The sequence below is a fragment of the Staurois parvus genome, unplaced genomic scaffold (assembly GCF_062004578.1).
Source record: "Staurois parvus isolate SC_StPar_1 unplaced genomic scaffold, SC_StPar_1.0 ptg000988l, whole genome shotgun sequence".
NCBI classification, from domain to species: domain Eukaryota; kingdom Metazoa; phylum Chordata; class Amphibia; order Anura; family Ranidae; genus Staurois; species Staurois parvus.
The window spans coordinates 4,792,892-4,812,926 of NW_028318784.1; the positions used below are offsets into that span (position 1 = coordinate 4,792,892).

The 20,035-nt window shown below is 40.6% G+C and overlaps 1 protein-coding gene across 2 annotated transcripts in view; it reads right to left on the minus strand.

The window, feature by feature from the left end:
* The window catches only part of CHODL (chondrolectin), a 120,457-nt gene extending 100,662 nt beyond the window's left edge, over positions 1-19,795 (minus strand). For both annotated transcript variants that reach the window (XM_089657377.1, XM_089657376.1), the window contains exon 1: positions 19,421-19,795. In XM_089657377.1, coding sequence (XP_089513503.1) covers positions 19,421-19,511 — 91 coding nt within the window. In that variant the 5' untranslated portion in view covers positions 19,512-19,795. The remainder of the gene's footprint in view (positions 1-19,420) is intronic.
* Between the last annotated feature and the right edge of the window lie 240 nt (positions 19,796-20,035).

Here is a 20,035-nt window from a genome sequence, read left to right on the forward strand (position 1 = left end):
ATTGGTATCAGTGTCAGTTAGTGTCAGTGTGTTTTTGGTAAAAAAAAAAACAAAATACGCACTATTGTTTCTGGGCTGTACTACGGGTACAAAAAACAAATAACATACACATATATGGTATCGCTGCAATTGTCAAGAGCTGGAAAATTTATTTTGGGTTGTTTTTTGCTGGTAGGTTATGGTAGTAACAAAAAACACACGGCTAAATTAAAAAATATATTTTTTAATAAATAATGAAAAAAAATCAGGAGATATCCATTACCATTTACCACCAAATGAAAGCCCAATTTGTCCTGAAAAAAAACACGGTATAATTCACCTGGATGTACAAAGTAGTTCTGGTGATATGTATGGTTTTACTAACATGTGTCAACGTTGCAAATTTGTGCTTAGGCATTAAGATTTGTTTTACCCTTAGGCGTGAAGGGGTTAACATAAGAGGCGTCCCAAAAGCCACCCCCTGCATGTGAGTAAGGGATACATAGTCTATACCAGGGGTCCTCAAACTACGACCCGTGGGCCGCTTGCCGGGTGTTTTGTAGTATTTGTCACCCCCCTGTGTACTTTCACTTTCATTCCACCAGCACCACCGCGCTTGACTGGCTCTGCCTCTCCCTCCCTCAGCTCCCTCACCTGCCCCTCGGCTCCGCCTCGGCTCCACCCCCAGTGATATTCCTGTGTGCTGGGGATGTAGATCCGGGCAGCGTGGCGAGTAAATGATAGAGGGGTGGTGTCTGTGATCTCTGGAGGGGCTGCCTGCAGTTCTCCCGCGCTGGGCAGTGACAGACAGCCGAGGAGAAGGACACTGATCAGACTGCATTGATGGACACTGGTGAGGCTGCATTAATGGACACTGATCAGACTGCATTGATGGGCATTGGTGAGGCTGCATTGATGGACACTGATCAGACTGCATCGATGGGCACTGGTGAGGCTGCATTAATGGACACTGATCAGACTGCATCGATGGGCACTGGTGAGGCTGCATTAATGGACACTGATCAGACTGCATTGATGGGCACTGGTGAGGCTGCATTGATGGGCACTGATCAGACTGCATTGATGTGCACTGTTGAGGCTGCATTGATGGACACTGATCAGACTGCATTGGTGTGCACTGTTAAGGCTGCATTGATGGGCACTGATCAGACTGCATTGATGGGCACTGGTTAGGCTGCATTGATGGGCACTGATCAGACTGCATTGATGGGCACTGGTGAGGCTGCATTGGATGGGCACTGATCAGACTGCATTGATGGGCACTGGTGAGGCTGCATTGGATGGGCACTGATCAGACTGCATTGATGGGCACTGGCGAGGTTGCATTGATGGGCACTGATCAGACTGCATTGATGGGCACTGGTGAGGCTGCATTGTTGGGCACTAATGAGGCTGCATTGATGGGCACTGGTGAGGCTGCATTGATGGGCACTGATCAGACTGCATTGATGGGCACTGGTGAGGCTGCATTGATGGGCACTGATCAGACTGCATTGATGGGCACTGATTGGGCACTGGTGAGGCTGCATTGTTGGGCACTGGTGAGGCTGCATTGATGGGCACTGATCAGACTGCATTGATGGGCACTGGTGAGGCTGGATTGATGGGCACTGGTGAGGCTGCATTGATGGGCACTGATCAGACTGCATTGATGGGCCTATATATAGTCCGGATATAGTCCGGCCCTCGAACGGTCTGAGGGACAGTGAACTGGCCCCGTTTAAAAAGTTTGAGGACCCCTGGTCTATACTGTCTATGCTACTATGCTCCATCTAGTGGCCAAATTAAGTATTTCCATTTTATATCAATGAAAGACATTCAACCAGCACAGGAAATAGCCTAATAGCATTCATTTTTTTAATGAATTCACACAGAACAAATGTAAAGGCACTTTCACTGGGTAACTTGCTATGTTTTGCCTCTTTGAAAATTCTGAAAGTGGACAAAATACCAATTTATCCAGTTGATCCTGCCAGAAATCCATCAAGCTTCTAAATTCTGTACTGTAAACTGAGAAACACATTTCAACTAGTGTTCATACCCCTGCCCAATTATCTTCTGTGTACAGCAGAACAGCACCCCTTATGTTATGGAAATTAAAAGAAGGGAGAGGTGTGCTGTAGTATTAACACACTTCCCGTCTTAGGGTGACAGCCCTGCTCCTCCCCAGTGCAGTGGGTGTGTGTTGTCACCCCAGGATAGGAAGTGTGTCATGGTTAGGATCACTATGTGAAAAAAAAAGCAAAAAAGCACTGAAATAAAAGAAAGCTAATGCATACCCCTCATCTAAGGGTTGATAAGCTGAAATACCATATATTCAAATGTTCATCATTTTGGATACACCTTAATTTTCATGGGAGTTCTTTAAACCAAACAAAAAAAATCTATTCCTGTACAATAATACTGAATGTGTTTTCTAAACTTCTCTCTCCATCTACAAGGTGTGTGTACCACTGCTTACAATTTTGTAACTGGCAAGTAAAAAAATAATCTGCAGCAGTTCATATAAAACCCTGCTGTATAAAAAAAATGAAAACAGAATGCAGTAAACAGCAGTCATTAAGGTATAATGGCTATGATTAATACACTGGTTGTTAAATGGTGGGTAACAAGATTAGCTTGCATCTTTCCTGCCCAATATATACTTAAAGTAATTGCATCTCTACAAAGTGCATTATCATCACTTCTCGTTCTTTATGATGTCATGGCACAGCACTGCAGCAGAGCTAGAGGAACACAGAGCATTTACATTACTAGCTTAGGGCTGTCTTTGGGAGACACCAAAAACTGTTTATCTACAAATACTCGATTTATGTCCTTTATATATTATTGAGAAGGCAAACAGATGCAATTTGTACAGTGCTTGGAGGAAAGTTGTAGCTTTGGAGCCAAGTGTGTAGTTTCTTCTATTAAACTAAGTTGAAAGTACTGGCGAACCTAAGCTATGCTGCAATAGATCCATGCCAGGATATTTAGAAAGGGGCACAGGCCCTGGTCTACCGAAGCAAAATTGTAAGAGGTGGTGTCCTTCTTTTCTCATATTACATTTTGTTTTCTTGTGTTAATATAAGGTATACGTATGTGTATACTGTTAAAGAAAAATCTTGTCAGCTTAAGCTGCTGACGTGTTGTAAAAAGGTTCAGTGCTGTCCCATTAACTGGATTAATCTGTGGCTTAGGGACATACAATCTTCTTGTTTCATCATGGTGTTGCTTTTTTTATAAGAATAGGGAAAAATAAATATTTCCTTTCTTGTAACTAAGTTCCACTGTTACCAATGAGCAGGTTCCTACCTTTGCAGTTATGTCATCTTTGCATACTTGTTTCTAGTAGGGCTGCCACCGCAACCCTTTGAGCACTAATTCACATTACACTTCTGTCCCACATTTTGGTGCAATTCCTGTGCAATTCAGTATGATGCCATTTTCAGCCAATTCATTTGAATGGCTGAAATAGCATTGGATTGCACCAAAGTAGTGCATGCATTACTTTTAAAAAAACATTGCAACCGAATCGCATGGTACTGCGGTACTATGATATCTGCTGCAGACATACACACTGCATTTGTGATCTGCATTTGGGGTGTTTTTAGGAATCTATCGACACCCTCAGCAGGTGGCACGCCCAGTACATTAGAAATGCAGTGCAGCAAACCCTCATGGAATGTGGGTTTCCAACACTATGCTCCACTTTGAATGAGTCCTGAAACCAAATACATATGAATAGGGGAATCAGCCATACTGTAGCATGCATAGGCACCATTTGGTGAATTCATGCCATCTAAACAATGGAAATCATGTCTGTAATTGGGAAACAAATGGGCAATTGGAACAGCATGAGAAAAACAAATTAGCAGTTGTGACAATGCATGGGCAATATGTGGTGATTAAATGGTTAATTGTGGAAATAAATGTTAAACAAATGGTCAATTATTACAATACATGCACAACAATGTGACAGTATGTGGTCAACAGATGGCCATTCATCACAACAGATGGACAACAAATAGGCAATGATGATAATATGTGGGCAACAAATAGGCGATGATGATAACATGTGGGCAGCAAATGAATAATGTTGTCAATACACAGACATTAAAATACTGGTGGAATACCTGAAACCTGGGCTGCCTACCACCAACCACCCTACAATCATTTCAAGCAATCCACCAGCATGTTGAAGTTTTCATCTTCTGCTGGCAACACATGTCCTCTCAGTTATAAGGATAGGTCTGGAAATGGAGAGCAAGCACAGCCATGACCTCTTCCCAGATCTTTTCCTCTTTAGCATTAGTGCCCTGTGCCAGCCCATTGCATAACTGAGAGAGTAGTAATGTTGACATTTTGGTCCCAGGGAAGCTGGTATATTGGAGGGCATTTTTTGGTAGCCCCAAGACCCAATATTCATGTTGATTTTCTAGAGTATCTAGGCTAATGTCAAAAGGCTCCCAGTCTTGCACATTCTTTGTGGCTAAATAAATATAAGGTGAATCATCAACTTAATCAGCTATTGAATATGTGTAATTCAAATGTGTTATTTTAAAGACATTTTCCAGAAATCAGCATGTTATACATAGTTACATTGGTCCAGCTTGGACCAATGTAATAATATATATACCATACCACTGAAAACTGGAAATCACTGAAATAGACATTGTTAATTCAGTGATCTCCAGTTCCTTTTGGGTCCCATACTGAGCAGACATCCTGACGCATTGTAAAAACAGCAGGTTGGTCACTCAGCACAGGAGCCATTTAGAGAATGCTTTGCTGTTTCTGAATGAATGCAAAGCATCCTCTAATTGGGCAAGGCAGAGAGTGTGACATCACCACTCTGCCTCTCCTCCCCATCCAAGCAGATTTCAATGGTTTGCATTCATTAAAAAAATGCAAAGCATTCTCTGATTGGCTCCCATGCCTAGCAGTCGACCTCTTGTTTTCATATTGCAGGAGAGCAGCCACTTGGCACAGCACCGGGAAGATATCCACATTCCAGTGACATTTGACAGGTATGTCATATGCATAGGTAAATTGATCCAAGCTAGACCAATATAAATATGTATAATATGTTGATGTCCGGATTTATTCTTTGAAGACATGAGGTTGGAATCTTAATTCCATGTTCAGTGCAGCCAGTAAAGAAGAGAGGCAGCCAGCTCACGCAACATCTGCTCACTCTAGCAACACCAGCAGGATACAAGATCCACATGCCCCTATGGATATCCAATGAATATGAATATTTCCATATGTAATCAATACACCATAAAAGTGTAAAATCCTTGGTTTATTGCATCTTTAAAACAGAACACCAGGAATTATCTATATTACATACTTTGGTTGGCACAAAGTAAGTATATACTGTATATATCATACCTGATGAGGGAAGCTCACAATCACTGTAGTAATCTGTGGCATCCAAAAACTAACATAAACCTTTTGAACCATTAGCTAACCTCTGTACATGTGTTACATGTATTAAAATGTATGGTGTAGATATATAGGATTGATTAAACCAACAATTACGCTGAATCTGCAGCTGCTGGAGCGCATTGGGAGGACACAGTGTTGAAGGGGCAATCCCACTGACCATTTTAGGTAAAACTTTACTGAAATGTGACCAGTGACATTTCATTAATCTGTCATCACACAGCGGTGTTGGGATGTGAAGGTTTTTGCAGTATCCCACTGCACTGACAAAAGTAGTGCATGCAATACTTTTTATCAGTGCACACCATCACAATGTAGTGGTGTACATTGACACCACAGTAAAAAATGCTAATTGCCTTGTCTTTGTGTTGGGCCCCCAGTGGGCAATGCTGTCCCACTCATCCTAATGCAAATTGTGTGAATAGGCTCTGAAAGGCCCATTCACACTTGTCCGAACAGTGGAGCAGTTTAGTGTGTAGGAAGACATCTGTTTTGAGCTGCACTGACATGTGGTAGGAAGCAGTGTGTTTTGCCATCCAGTGAGGTGCGATATTATGCAGACATGCAGGACCTCTGGGCTGTGTTGTAATGAAAACGAGACACATAGACACATATGAGCCATAGCAGTGACAACTGTGGAAAAACACCAGTCAGTGCTCTAGTGTGAATGGGCCCTAAAGTGGACTTGAATTCAAAAAGTAAAGGTTGGTTATCTTTTAAGGAATATTTAGAAATTTTATTTGTGCCAACACCATAGATCTATCTTTTGCCTTCAGTCTTTCACAAAAAAAAAACGACATTAATGAAAAACTGAAGGCAATCCTTTTCGTTTTGGACAGTGAAAGGAAGGTTATAACCCCTGTAAAAGCCGGTTCACATATATGCAGATTAGTTACATTTTGAACTGCATCCAATCCACATTACATGTGAAAAAACATTGCTTCCTATGGTGCCTGTACTCCTTGGCTTGAGCTTTACTTTTTCTCTTTATTGGCTGACCTTTGGGGCTCTGCATTGTCGGCCATAACTGCGCCCCCATATCTGGCCCTCTGGATGGCAACTAGCCTTGTGGAAACGTAGAGGAGGCCTGCCCTTTATGATTGGAGGGTTTATCGCTGCAGGGTGCATATTTCTTTATTTCAGGTACTTATATAGCGCCGTCCTTTTACGCAGCACTTTACATATATATATTGTACATTCACATCAGTCCCTAACCCTCAAGGGGCATACAATCTAAGGTCCCTAACTCACATTCATACATACACATACTAGGGCCAATTTAGACAGGAGCCAATTAACCTACCAGCCTGTCTTTGGAGTGTGTGAGGAAACCGGAGTACCCGGAGGAAACCCACGCAGGCACAGGGAGAACATGCAAACTCCAGGCAGGTGGTGCTGTAATTGGGAATCAAACCTATGACCCTAGTACTGCCAGGTGGAAGTGTTAACCATTTAGCCACTGTGCTGCCCATATTAATATTATATGTAAGTCCTATTATATTGTTGTATAACCCTCTCTGTGTCTACATGTTGTAATTTGGTATATTCAGCATATGTATATCTTTTCTAGATTTTACCACTAAGCCCCTCAAGAAGTGATTGTTGTTGGGAAACATGTTGGGCCATTCTTCCAGTGACTTAATGTCTCTCACTCCCCAAAAGGACCTTCTGGTGGTTACTGTATGCTTTATCACTAGTTTTGTTCATTCAATATGGCGGGTTGAGGAACATTGTCTGTGGGGACATTGTACAATGATCTGTTTTAATTTAAATATGTTTTTTCATGACTTATTGTCAAAATAAAGTACAAGTGATTTTACTAATATGTGTATAGAGTTTCTGTGCCTCTAAAGTTCATTTGCACTTCTTTCCCCTTTCCCCTTTTTTCCCCTCCTTTTTTTCCTGTTCAAATATGTCCGGTGCATTGATGGCACAGATTCTGTGCAGATTTGGTGTGGTTTGAAAAAGAGTCATGTATGATTTCTGAGCAGTGCCTTCAGGTTCAGACGCGGATTACAGGCTATTGACTTCTATGGTAATCATTTGTAAACCGCATATGTGAGAACAGGATAAGATCCTGAGCTTTTCCTATCCCAAACCTGATGTAAACTTGACATGAACCGCTGAACTACTGTATCATTTAGCTGTGAAATCTGAGCTTCAATCTGCACCACACATGTGTGAATCACCTCTAAGGGTTTTTTTGGGGGGGAGATATTGGGGAGATTTCCCCCCACTTCCTATCCAATAATAATTTAGAGAATATCCCTCCAAAGTGAGGGAAATCCCTGGTAGTCACCAGGGTCACTAGAACGAGTGTCCCAATCGGAAGTTTATCCTTCTATTCCTGTTCTGGTGACCACTCAGAGGGGTTGATTTACTAAAGATAAATAGACTTGCAAATAGAGTCGTGGAGAGAAGGAGAGAAAGGACCGCGCAGGTGAGAACATCACTGGACTCCGGGACAGGTAAGTGTGTGTTTATTAAAAGTCAGCAGCTACAATTTTTGTAGCTGCTGATTTTTAATAAACATAAAAACAGCTGGAACTCCACTTTAAGGCCAACAGTAGAACATCATGTTAACAGGAAAGGATTGCCGCTTCTCCTGACCAGCCAAGGTGAATAAACGATAAGGAGCAGCCTCAGCCTACATGTCTCCAGCAAACCATACAAACAGAAAATGCATTAGGGTGTGTGGTTTGGTGGAGACATGTAGGCTGAGGCTGATGCTTATCGTCTATTCACCTGGGCTGGTCAGGATTAGCAGTGATCTTTTCCTCTTTACATTTACTAGCCCTCTGGATTAAATGTACAAAATAAGAAAAAAGAGACTTATGCGCTGCCAAAAAACAACCTGCAAAGATGGGCTGCTGCCTACAACAAGATGTGTTCCCACATAAAAATGACCAGAAAGGAAACAATATAGTGTGATGCTGCTAATAAGTATGTAAAACTCAAACACTAGAGAAAATAAATCAAAAACAAAACATGTGTAATACAAAATTGTAATACAATTATGTTGATTATGGTTCATATGAACAGGAAGCTCATCTGAATTTGTTTATTCACTAGATGGTGTTACACTATTTTATGGGGAGGATTCATACATGGGTTGGATGGTCAGCCGGGTGTTTGCTGATATATATTTTTGTATTGTTTTATCTGATTTATTTTCTCTAGTGTTTGAGATTTATATACTTTTTAGTAGCTCCACACTATATTTTTTCTTTTCTCTCCCTCTGGATTGGTATCAGGACAAGCCTGCACCTCATGCTCTAGAACACAGGCATATGCTTCACCTCTACTTTGAGCAGCATCAAAAACAATGTAACAGGTTGCAGTAAGGTAGGGGTTGCCAGGCTACAGTATGAAGGCTGCGCACAGCCTGCTACACGATATTATCCATCCTCAACAACTGTCCATGAAAATACCCTGGCTGGCCTGCAGTGGATGTGTAAATCTGTGTAACATATTACAGGGACCACTGCATCCTCTGCCAGCCATTCTTAACCCTCACACAGAGCCCTGTGCAAATCCCCTCTCCCTCATGGTTGGTTTCTAGTATTGTCATCCCACCCTCAGCATTTGCAGAGGACAGGACTTCCTCCATTCAGACATCTTCAGCCTCCAGGATTCCATCCTGTTGCTGTGTTGCCTGAAAGGTAAGGGGGAACTCTGCTGGCACACATGGATGTAAGATGGATGCTACTGGGCACACATAAATATAGGGGGCACTCTGCTGGGCACACAGATATAAAGAAGCAATCTGCTGGGCACTTCTGGATGTAAGAGGGGACTCGTATTGGCACTCCTAAATGTAATGCTGAAATTTCTTCAGCCTGCAAATATTTGAAAAATATACAATGTGGTCCTTGTACTTATAAGTTTAGAAACCCCTTGCTGTAAAGGTAAACTATATAGACCTTAGCTAACAAGCATTATGTATAAATCACAACTCCACAGACGTTTCATAGAAAATGACCAACGGTATAGGGCTCTACAGTGTGCCTTTACTAACCAACTGCATTCTACCTTAAAGGAAACCTGTACTGAGAGGATTATGAAGCTTTCTATTGTTACCCTCTTTCTGCTAGTTTCTTGGTTGTCTTTGGATTCAGTAAATTAAATCACTGACCCAGAACAAGCATGCAGCAAGTGAAATCAGAATTAGATTAGAACTCCATATCTGCTTACCTGTCCTGGGTCACTGTCTCAGAAGAGGGTCAACATAAAAATCATCTCCTCATAAAGAGACCAGAAATGGCAGTACTCCTATTTCTTACTTAATAGGTTTCCCTTATTGAATAGATCTTGAATGTCCTAGAAAAGTATTTTTTATTTGTGAACACGTAGCACCCCCTTGCTGTGGGTTGTCAAACCAGTTCCCATGCCGAACTAAACGAAAATCACTTTGAATTTTCATCAATTGATGAAAACTATGACAAAAATCAATTCCAATTTTTGTCAGTGAACGAAAACTGAACGAAAATTTTAGGGAGGGACGTCTCTTGTGAAAAAAACAGAAACCTGGTTTTACTTATAAAGACATTATATACAGTAACAGATAAATCTGTGTCTGTGTAGTTTGTTCAAACTTAAAACCAATAACATTTGCTCCAGGAGTATGCAATAAGTTTGGAAATTCTAGAGAAATGCATAAATGCATTACAATTTAACTAAACCCATTAGAATTTAGTCGACTAAAATGTACTGGAGATTTTAGTCGACTAAAATATGACTAAAACTAAAACAATTCAGGTGAATAAAATATGACTAAAACTAAAATGGCATTTTAATCTGTGAGGGATATTTTCTGCCTTGTTGATTACTGCTTGTTGGACTCTTGCCTTGTTATGGATTGCTTTATGAAATTTTCTGCTAAATCAGGTATGACTACCTCCAGTGCACTTAGAGGAATCTGTACAGGAATGTGTGTGAAGATGTCATTTGATAACTGTGTTACCCTGAACTACTTTAGTAAAGCTTCTTTTGTCGTTCATCTACTTTGCCTGGTCTGAAGTCTCTCAAGGGGTACATGCATGGTGTATCAAAGAACAGGGCTTCCTTCAGGGGACCATAGACTAGAGAAGATACAGTACAGAGAAATCATCATGAAAGGTGCTATCTAGTGTAGGCTATATGGCCATTGCAAGGGAAAAGTGAGTATGTATTTGCTAACCGTAACTTACCAGCCAGGGAACTGGTGACAAGCAAGGGTGACAGCCACTCTATTAGTGAAGGGATGTTATGCTTGGCCCCTTCACTACCAACCGGCTCCCCACATACTGGGACTGAACTTGGAGTCATGGGAGAGAGATGTAGCAAGGCCTCAGGAGGAAAACAAGTATGTAGCTACCATAAAAGTTTGTTACCTGTATCCAGCAGCAACAGTTGGACATGTCACTGGAAGTGAGGTGACAGGAATTGCTACATTGGTGTACACTCTGCACAGCACCGGCTCAGAATGCTGCACACCTAGGGGAAGTGGCGTTCTCTAACAATAGCTGTGTCCAGAGTGCTTAGTGTTAACAGTGTGAGGAGTCTGGCCACGGGATACAAAAGAGTTAACTGTGCAAGTTTCTGCTTGCTTCTGAATTGGGAGACCTGCCTTTATGTTGATTTCACATGACCGCAGCCCCTTACCTATGGCTTAGGCATTAGGGAGTGCATTTCTTCAGTGTCCCCACAAGGGCGCCTTAAGCCCCGCACACACCTAGAGTACCCACATCATACCCATCATGAATAGCAGTTAGAGAGAATGTTTGAACTGAGATGTAGAGTCACAGTTACAGAAAATTAAAAAGAAAATGAAGGCCTGCAGTTATATGCACTCTGGTTTCCTGCCAAAAAATAGGTTCAGTGCAGGGGCGGACTGACCAGAACTCGGGCGCTGCCTGAGGGCCCGGGGTCAGTATGGGGCCCCATGAAATGCCCCTGGTACCTTTTATAGGCTTTTTTTGAGTTTGGGCAAGGACACAGGGGCCCCATGATCCCCTATTGCCCAGAGGCCCCATGAGTTGTCAGTCCGCCCCTTGGTTCAGTGAATGTTGGTGGTGCTGCTTACATGTTAAGTACTCACACAAAACAATTGTCTCTACTAGAGATGAGCGAATTTCTCAAAAATTCGATTCGGCTGATTCGGCGAATTTCAGTATGAAATTCGATTCGATGCAAATTAATTCGCTACGAATTTAACTTATTAAAAGGGTTTCTAGGCTTCAGAGAGCCTTTAAATTAGTGCAGAACACTGTACCTTTAATTTAAATGCCCTTGGAGATGAAAACAAATGGAAACAAATAGATACAATGTTTCAACCGCTGTATGGAGTGAGTGTCCCAGAACTGTCAGAAATAGTCTATTTCTGACAGTTCTATGACATTCCCTCCATACAGCGGTTTCAACCGCTGTATGGAGTGAATGTCCCAGAACTGTCATAAATAGTCTATTTCTGACAGTTATGGGACATTCACTCCATACAGCGGTTGAAACATTGTATCTATTTTTTTCCATAAATGACATTCTGCAGATACACTTTTTGCCGGCTTGGAATTATTCTTATTTTCATCCTACTTCTTCTTCTTCTTCATCCTCTTCTTCTTCTTATGAGGATGAGGATGAAGAAGAAGAAGATGAAGAAGAAGTAGGATGAAAATAAGATTAATTCCAAGCTGGCAAAAAGTGTATCTGCAGCGCTCCTCTAAGTGTATTTGCAGAATGTCATTTATGGAAAAAAATAGATACAATGTTTCAACCGCTGTATGGAGTGAATGTCCCAGAACTGTCAGAAATAGTCTATTTCTGACAGTTATGGGACATTCACTCCATACAGCGGTTTCAACCGCTGTATGGAGGGAATGTCATAGAACTGTCAGAAATAGACTATTTATGACAGTTCTGGGACATTCCTTCCATACAGCGGTTGAAACATTGTATCTATTTGTTTCCATAAATGGATCCATCTTCTTCTGAGGATGAGGATGAGGATGAAGAAGAAGAAGAAGAAGAAGAAGTAGGATGAAAATAAGAATAATTCCAAGCCGGCAAAAAGTGTATGTGCAGAGTTCCTCTATTTCTGACAGTTCTCTGACAGCTTCTTCGCATGTACAGCGGTTGAAACATCTGTATCCTAAATGGAAACTAATAGATACAAATTGTATCTATTAGTTTCCATTTAGGATACAGATGTTTCAACCGCTGTACATGCGAAGAAGCTGTCAGAGAACTGTTAGAAATAGAGGAACTCTGCACATACACTTTTTGCCGGCTTGGAATTATTCTTATTTTCATCCTACTTCTTCTTCTTCTTCATCCTCATCCTCTTCTTCTGAGGATGAGGATGAGGATGAAGAAGAAGAAGAAGAAGAAGAAGTAGGATGAAAATAAGAATAATTCCAAGCCGGCAAAAAGTGTATGTGCAGAGTTCCTCTATTTCTGACAGTTCTCTGACAGCTTCTTCACATGTACAGCGGTTGAAACATCTGTATCCTAAATGGAAACTAATAGATACAATGTTTCAACCGCTAAACATGTGTTCCTTCTGTCAGAGAACTGTCAGAAATAGCGGAGCTCACTGCAGGGACACTTTTGCCGGCTGATCAGGAAATATTCGATTCGGGCACCCGAAGTAGGCAAAATTTCGGATTCGACGCGAATCGTATATTTCCTGAAATTCGACTCGAATTCCGGTTCGCCTGGTTCGATTCGCTCATCTCTAGTCTCTACTTTTGGAATGAGGACCCAATTGTCTCCTTATGGACTCTGAGCTTGACATTGGGATTTCTCTCATGTAGACTTAGCTGTAAGCCTAACAACCTGTGTGGGCAGGTCCAACCACACCCAAGGAGCCCAAATGGCTTACACCAGGACCTGTCTAAAGGTTGGTACACATGGGCCGAATATCAACCAGTATTGGCCAGTTCAACAAAAAAACAGCTGACATTTGGCCCGTGTACAGCAGCCTGTCTGACAAATGCAGGTATTTATCGAATGGGTATGCTGGAAAACCAGCAACTGATCAGCACTTGCAGCCGGAAATTGGAATTGATTTTTGTCATAGTTGACCTCAATTGACAAAAATTTGAATTGATTTTCATTAAGTTTTCGTCAGTGAGAACATGCCACTGACAAAAATTATGACCAAAATATTTTTGTCAACTAAATTAAGACTGCCTGTCAGAACATAATAGATCAGCAGCGGGGGATCGCCACACTAACATCACTTAGTATGGTGACTTCTCTGGGTTTTTTTTTTTTTTCGTTCAGCAGGGTTGAATGAAAAAAACTCTGAGTGTACCCTGCATTCCACACAGGGCTGGCTAAGACATAGCACACAGGCCACAGACTGTCCACAGTCCAAGCAAAACTGCGCTGTTGTCACACACACAGACACTTCTTGCATCAGGCCTGATGTCTCCCACATGGTTACAGAATGGAGCTACTATCTTAATCTCTAAAACCAGTCCTTAGCCTGATCACGTGTTCACTGAACTGCTCCATTGGGATTCTAAGTCCCATAATAATTTTCTATGTTCCCTGTTTATCCCATAATGCTGAGTTGAAATGGGTTGAAGTGCATTTCTTAAAGCTGATTTTTAGGTATGGCTTTTTTGTATAGTTCCAGATTTGGACCAAGGTAGGTATGCATGTGCCATACCTGGCCAATCCCTTTGGAAGATGGAAATCACTGTAGTAGGAACTGCTACTACAGTGACCACCGCTAGCTTCCCAGTCCCTTGCAAGATCATTCATTTTTCTCAAGGAATGCATGGCATTCACTGATTAGAGAAGGTGGAGATTGTAACATCACTGCCTGCCACTCTACTTCTGCTACCTTTAATCAAAGAACACTTTGCAAAATGCAACGTGTTCTCTCCATGGTAAGCAAGTGACCTTCTGTGATCTGGGACCAAAAAGCCAGCTGTGATCACTTTAGGAGCAGTGCCTTAAACAGTGATTCCCAACTATTGCAGGCATCAGCCATGGCACATACATTTTTACATTGGTCCAAGCTGGATCAATGCAACTATGCAGAAAACGCCATACCTGGAATTCAGCTTTCAAAATGCAGACACTTTCTCTCTACAATATGTGCCCTTGCATTGAGCTCAATGGAGTTAGTAGGAACAAGCCCCTACATTGTTCCTTATTAAAAAAAAGTTTCTATCAATAATGCAAATTAGCTTATAGGTACACATAAATAGATTATGCTGAACAATACAATGGCTATGTGGCTAGCCCTGATGACTGCAGTCTTAGTGTTCTGGGTTCAATTCTCACTAAAGAAATTGGGTAAGAAAAGGGGCCATAGGAGTTCTAGCCAAATCCTGCTCGAGTGAAGGAAGGGGATCAGGAAGGTTCCTTCTCCTCCTTTACTACCCTGCAGTGAACTCAAAATTAGGCAAAATGTTCCATGCAGAGAAGTACTGTACATACCAGATCATATAAGATGTTCTCACATTTTTTTCCATCTTCTGTCTGTCCTCTTTCTGTCTTTTCTCCCTCAGTTAAAAAAAAAATACTGGTATGTTAGTCTACCTGTAGTATGGTCATTAGACTCTGAGCTTCATCAAGAAAACCTCTCATAATTGGTCAATCACCACTTTCTGAAAATGCTAGTTCTCCGACTGCCTCTAGCTCCATTACTTTCTGAGTCCCTGGCCTGGAACTAGTGCACAGATAAAGACTTATTGAAGCCATGGACAGCCAGAAACCTACAATTTTCAGAAGTCTATCCCTCATAGCATGTTAGCTTTAAGGGACCAAGATTTGGATATGTTTTATAAAGGTGCTGTGATAAAAAGCGTCAGCCTCACCTAAAAGATTCAATTTTAAGATATAATTTTATGCAACAATTGAGAACGAGAACAGAGGTACATGAAACACCAGTTTGATGTTCATACTAATATGGATTTTTAAATGTAGGTAAGATAAATGTTATAGAATTGGATAAAGTACCACCTGATGCTCTTTTCTCCAAAGACAAAGGATCGGGGACAGTAAATCATGACCATGAAGAGCCAGAAATATGGCTCAAAGGTCACCTGTGTACCCAAACCCTATTTCTTCTCTAATGTGACTCCAATTTTAGGCTTCACTACATGACACATGATCACTGGCAAAATAAAAGCTTATACCTGTCAAATCAAAGCTCATAAAAAAGGAGAATACTAAATTTGATTAGTTGGTACAGCTTACACATCAACTAAATGACTAATGCCTGTACACCTTCGGCAATTAGTTAAGTGCAAACAGCAATATAGCAATCCAGCTGTCAATCAGCTTTAATGAATTTAGAGTTGTCAAAGTAAAGAAAGCTTTTCATGGGCAAATTCGTTTTTTGTGCATTGTTCTTTGTTCCTTAAATGAAGACCCAACAGCATGACATGATTGAATCCTAATTGCTGTGCTTCCCTGAATTATTTGGCAGTGGCTTACTACAGATCTGCAGAATGGACACTTTGGTGAGTAACCTCAGGCACTTCAGCCACTTCATTTAAAGCTATGGCCAGCCGATCGTTACAGTACCTCACTCTTACCTCTCCATTATGCACAGAGCTCTGTGGACTTGCCAAACTTATTTTAAAATTGGAACTGACATAACCTGACAGTTTTGCTGTACTCTGCAGTTTATTAATTAGGCAGCTGTTTAAGTCATGGAGCTTATGAAATTGACTTTTTGCTCTGTTCTTTAAATTATTTTTAATTCAAAACAGGAGAAAACATCATTTAGAATGCAAATGGTTAATTTTATTGGCTGAACATAATTTTTGCCAGAAATGTTGCACCATACAACTTGTACAATAATTGTGGATAAATTATATTTAGAGTTGTGCTGATGATTTGAGTTTACTAAAGAAGTTGAGAATCTTCACTCAAAAATTGTGTGCATATTCTCTTCCGTTATCCAGCCATGTGAAATGGATATACACATGATTAGTATTTTTTTCACATGATTGGATAATTGAAGTGAATATTCACTCAATTGTTTGAGTGAGGATTCTCAACTTTGTTAGCAGATCATCCTGTCTATACAGCTGCCATGTCAACCTTACATGCTAATATCTACTAAAAATTAAACAAAAATCCCATCATGCTCTAGCCAGCTCTAGCATATGACCATAAGATGTGTAGTTCTCCAACAGCTTGAAAGACATACCTGCCACAGACAGAAATCTATATTGGCTAGATTTACCCTGAGCTGTGACTGATTGGCCACCTAAATGATGGTGGCTGCATAGTTCTGAGGTCAAAGCCACTTGGCAGAGCCAGCTGCATGAAGCCAATTTTCTTTTTAGCTGAATTCTGACCACCACTGTAATGGGGAGCATTCTTCAAAATAACCACCAACATAAGGGGCATTTTTCTCACTGACCCCCAATGATTTGGTTTTAGCAAGGGTTCCCCAGAACCTGAAAATTATTTCAAAGGTTCCTTTGGGGTAAAATGGTTGGGAAAGACTATTTTAGAAGGTATATACTCCAGCGCTGGCCACTTTATCCTTCTTTTACTGTATCTGAGCACGTGCTTAGCAGGCTTTGAATCAACTGATCATTATATTAGGTCAGTGGATCACTAAGTACTAAAGCGAGGATAAGGATGACAGCCTTGTAGTTGGAGGACCTATAAAAAGAAATCAGTAAAGGAAGCTCCCGTGTTTATGTCCTGGCAGATTTCCTCTAAACTGCTGAGTAGATTTAAAGTTTCCATCAAAACCTTTCCACTGCAAGTAAAATTTTAGGAAGAACATTTTGTAAAATTACATTCAAATTTTTGATTACATTTGAGGTTTAATTGCTTTTAATATCTACACATTTACATACGACACAATACATGTATATTCATTTAGTCAAGCCTTTCTCAACCTTTTTAACACAGAGGAACCCTTGAAATAACTTTCAGACCTTGGGGAACCTCTGCCAATAAATACTATATCCACAGCTCAAGTTATATTAGTGAGGTGGACAGTGGGAAGAATATCCCTTATGTTAGTGATCAATAGGAAGGATGCCCCCTTTATAGACAGCTAAAAAGATATAAGGTGTCAGTGGAAACTTATCTAAGGCAGAAATGACTGATTGCTCAAGGAACATCTAGCAAACTCCCAAGGAACCCTAGAGTTCCACAGAACCCTGAATGAAAAAACTGATCTAACCTATCCCTATAGAGCCCAATTTTGGTTACCACTTTCACTTAGAAACAGTTTGTAGTTTTTGTCTGTATGTGCTACCAAAAGGTCTGGACTCCAGTCTGGTCAGATAATCTTTTGGAGGTTCCCAGACTCTCAGATATGCAGTACATTTAGTTAAGAAGCACATCTTTTGGGATGTAGAAGAATAGCAAAACTGATTTTTACAACCAAAGACAGGAATAAGTGAAAACCCTTCATCAGACAAGTCACACATCATCTTTCATTATTCTACATTTTCTAAACTAATAAATGAAGACATCTGATTGGTTGTTATAAAACAGTGTTCTTTGTACATTGTTACCCAAACAGCTATAATTGCCTCAGCGCCATGGCACACTAGTACAGGCTAACTCTATTAGAATATGTAACAAAATAGCTTACAGTCAGCTAAGATCCTCTGAAGTTTGACTTAATTCAGCTTTGAAAAGTTCCCTAAGTCCCCATGCCTTATCCTGACCTGCCAAAGCTGCAAACACATTTTTAAGTCTATTTCCACATCTGGAACGTAAAATAGCCAGATGATGAATGTGCCTGTCAAAATCTACTTAGGGTCATACTTACAAATCACTGATGAAGTAAAAGGGGGATTTACTAAAGCTGGAGCACTCAGAATCTGGTGCAGCTGAGCATGGTAGCCAATCAGCTTCTAACTCTAGCTTGTTAATTAAGCTTTGGCAATAAAACCTGGGAGCGGATTGATTTCTATGCACCAGATCTTGCACTCTCCAGTTATAGTAAATAACCCCTAAAGCATGAGTAAATAAAAGACAGGTAGCAGGACAGCTGTCAGTGTAGCCAGTACATTACCAGGGATAGTGATTCAGACAGGAGTTATGAGGAAAGAGGGGGGCATCATTGCAAGGAATTAATTTTTAACTTGGATTTGTCCATTCCTACCTCAAGGCCCACAGCTGTCTAATGGGCTGCTACGGCTACTGTTACACAACTAAATCTGCTATAAATTAGAATTGGTCATTTTTTTTACTGCTGTCAAAATTATAACAGTGCAACACAGTTGTCCTTGATCGACAGAGTTAAAATGAACTATTTTCAGCTATATAAAGTGCAGTTACCAATCAGAGCAACCAATCAGATTTTTTTTCACTAGACAGCTGTTTAAACCTGTGTCCTGATTGGCTGTTAGAGGTATCTGCACATCAATGTACAATGTACTGTTAATAAAGTATATAAACAGCAATTAATGCATAAAATCAACACAGATTTAAGAAACAAAAACAAGTATTTAATTTAAATTGTGGGAAATGTAAAATATAAGAATTAAGATTTGCAAAGTTCAGTTACTGCATTACCATGTGAGGTTGTAGATCAGGTACTTTAATAAATATCACAGTGCCTCTTACTATCTTTGGCACATTATTGCAGGGGTACTTATCTTTTAATATACAGCAATGACATTACCAGATTTTACTTCCCAAACCCTAACATACTTTCAAATGTCAATTTAATTAAGATGTGCATTGCTTGCAGCTTTGGAGGACAGTGCTTTACAAAAAAAACCCCAGTAATTTAATTGCATTGTTCAGACAGTATAAACAGTCTAGAAAATTTATACCGATACAGTGTACAAAAGGTGCCATAGGCACTTAATAAAGATGAGATATGATACAATTGATCAATGACCACAATCACCCATCCCCCAACATGAACAATCAATAGAAAGGATCCTACTAATCCAATTTTTAAGTATCAAAGCAACTGTCTTGCTCAGCAGCCACATGGGTTAAGTCAATGCAGCCCCGCCACCGTACAAAGTTTCCTGATCCAAAGTTTGCATGCAGCACTTACCACTCACGACACGTGTGTCTGAACTGCCATGCCCCCAGAGGCTGGCACCAAGCAGCATCAGGAATGCGTTTGAATACAGAATTGGATACATGATGATTACAGACTCCAGAATACTATTAATACAATAATAATATTATATATCTCACAGGAACAAAAAAAAACTGTAAGAAATAGGCAGTTATCAATCCCTGTGCTCCTGAATCCTAGTTCTGGTACAAGTGACAGTCTGATGTGTCATGTCTCTGTGTTGCTCCTCTTTGCTGTTAATGTTCAGTTGCTGTAGTAAGTCATGATGAGCACAGCCAGCTCTCTCTTAATGAGCAATGCCTCGGAGTGCCTCAAGTATTGTGCTGTAACCAGCTCCATCCCATTGCTATTGATTTCTGTCCGTTTCATTCTGTAGCAGCCAATCCCAGGGCTTCTGGTTTATGTAACAGACCAGTAACAGGTCACTGCAAACTCCAGACTTGGCAAGAAGAGGCACGGTGTCAGAAGTGTATTCTTTTATTCTTTGCAGATCTGAATTTCCTACTGTATTACATAAAAAAAAAAATCACGGTATATGATAAAGCACTTTTCCTTAAAGTGTATCTGAACCCAAGAACAAAAAAATGT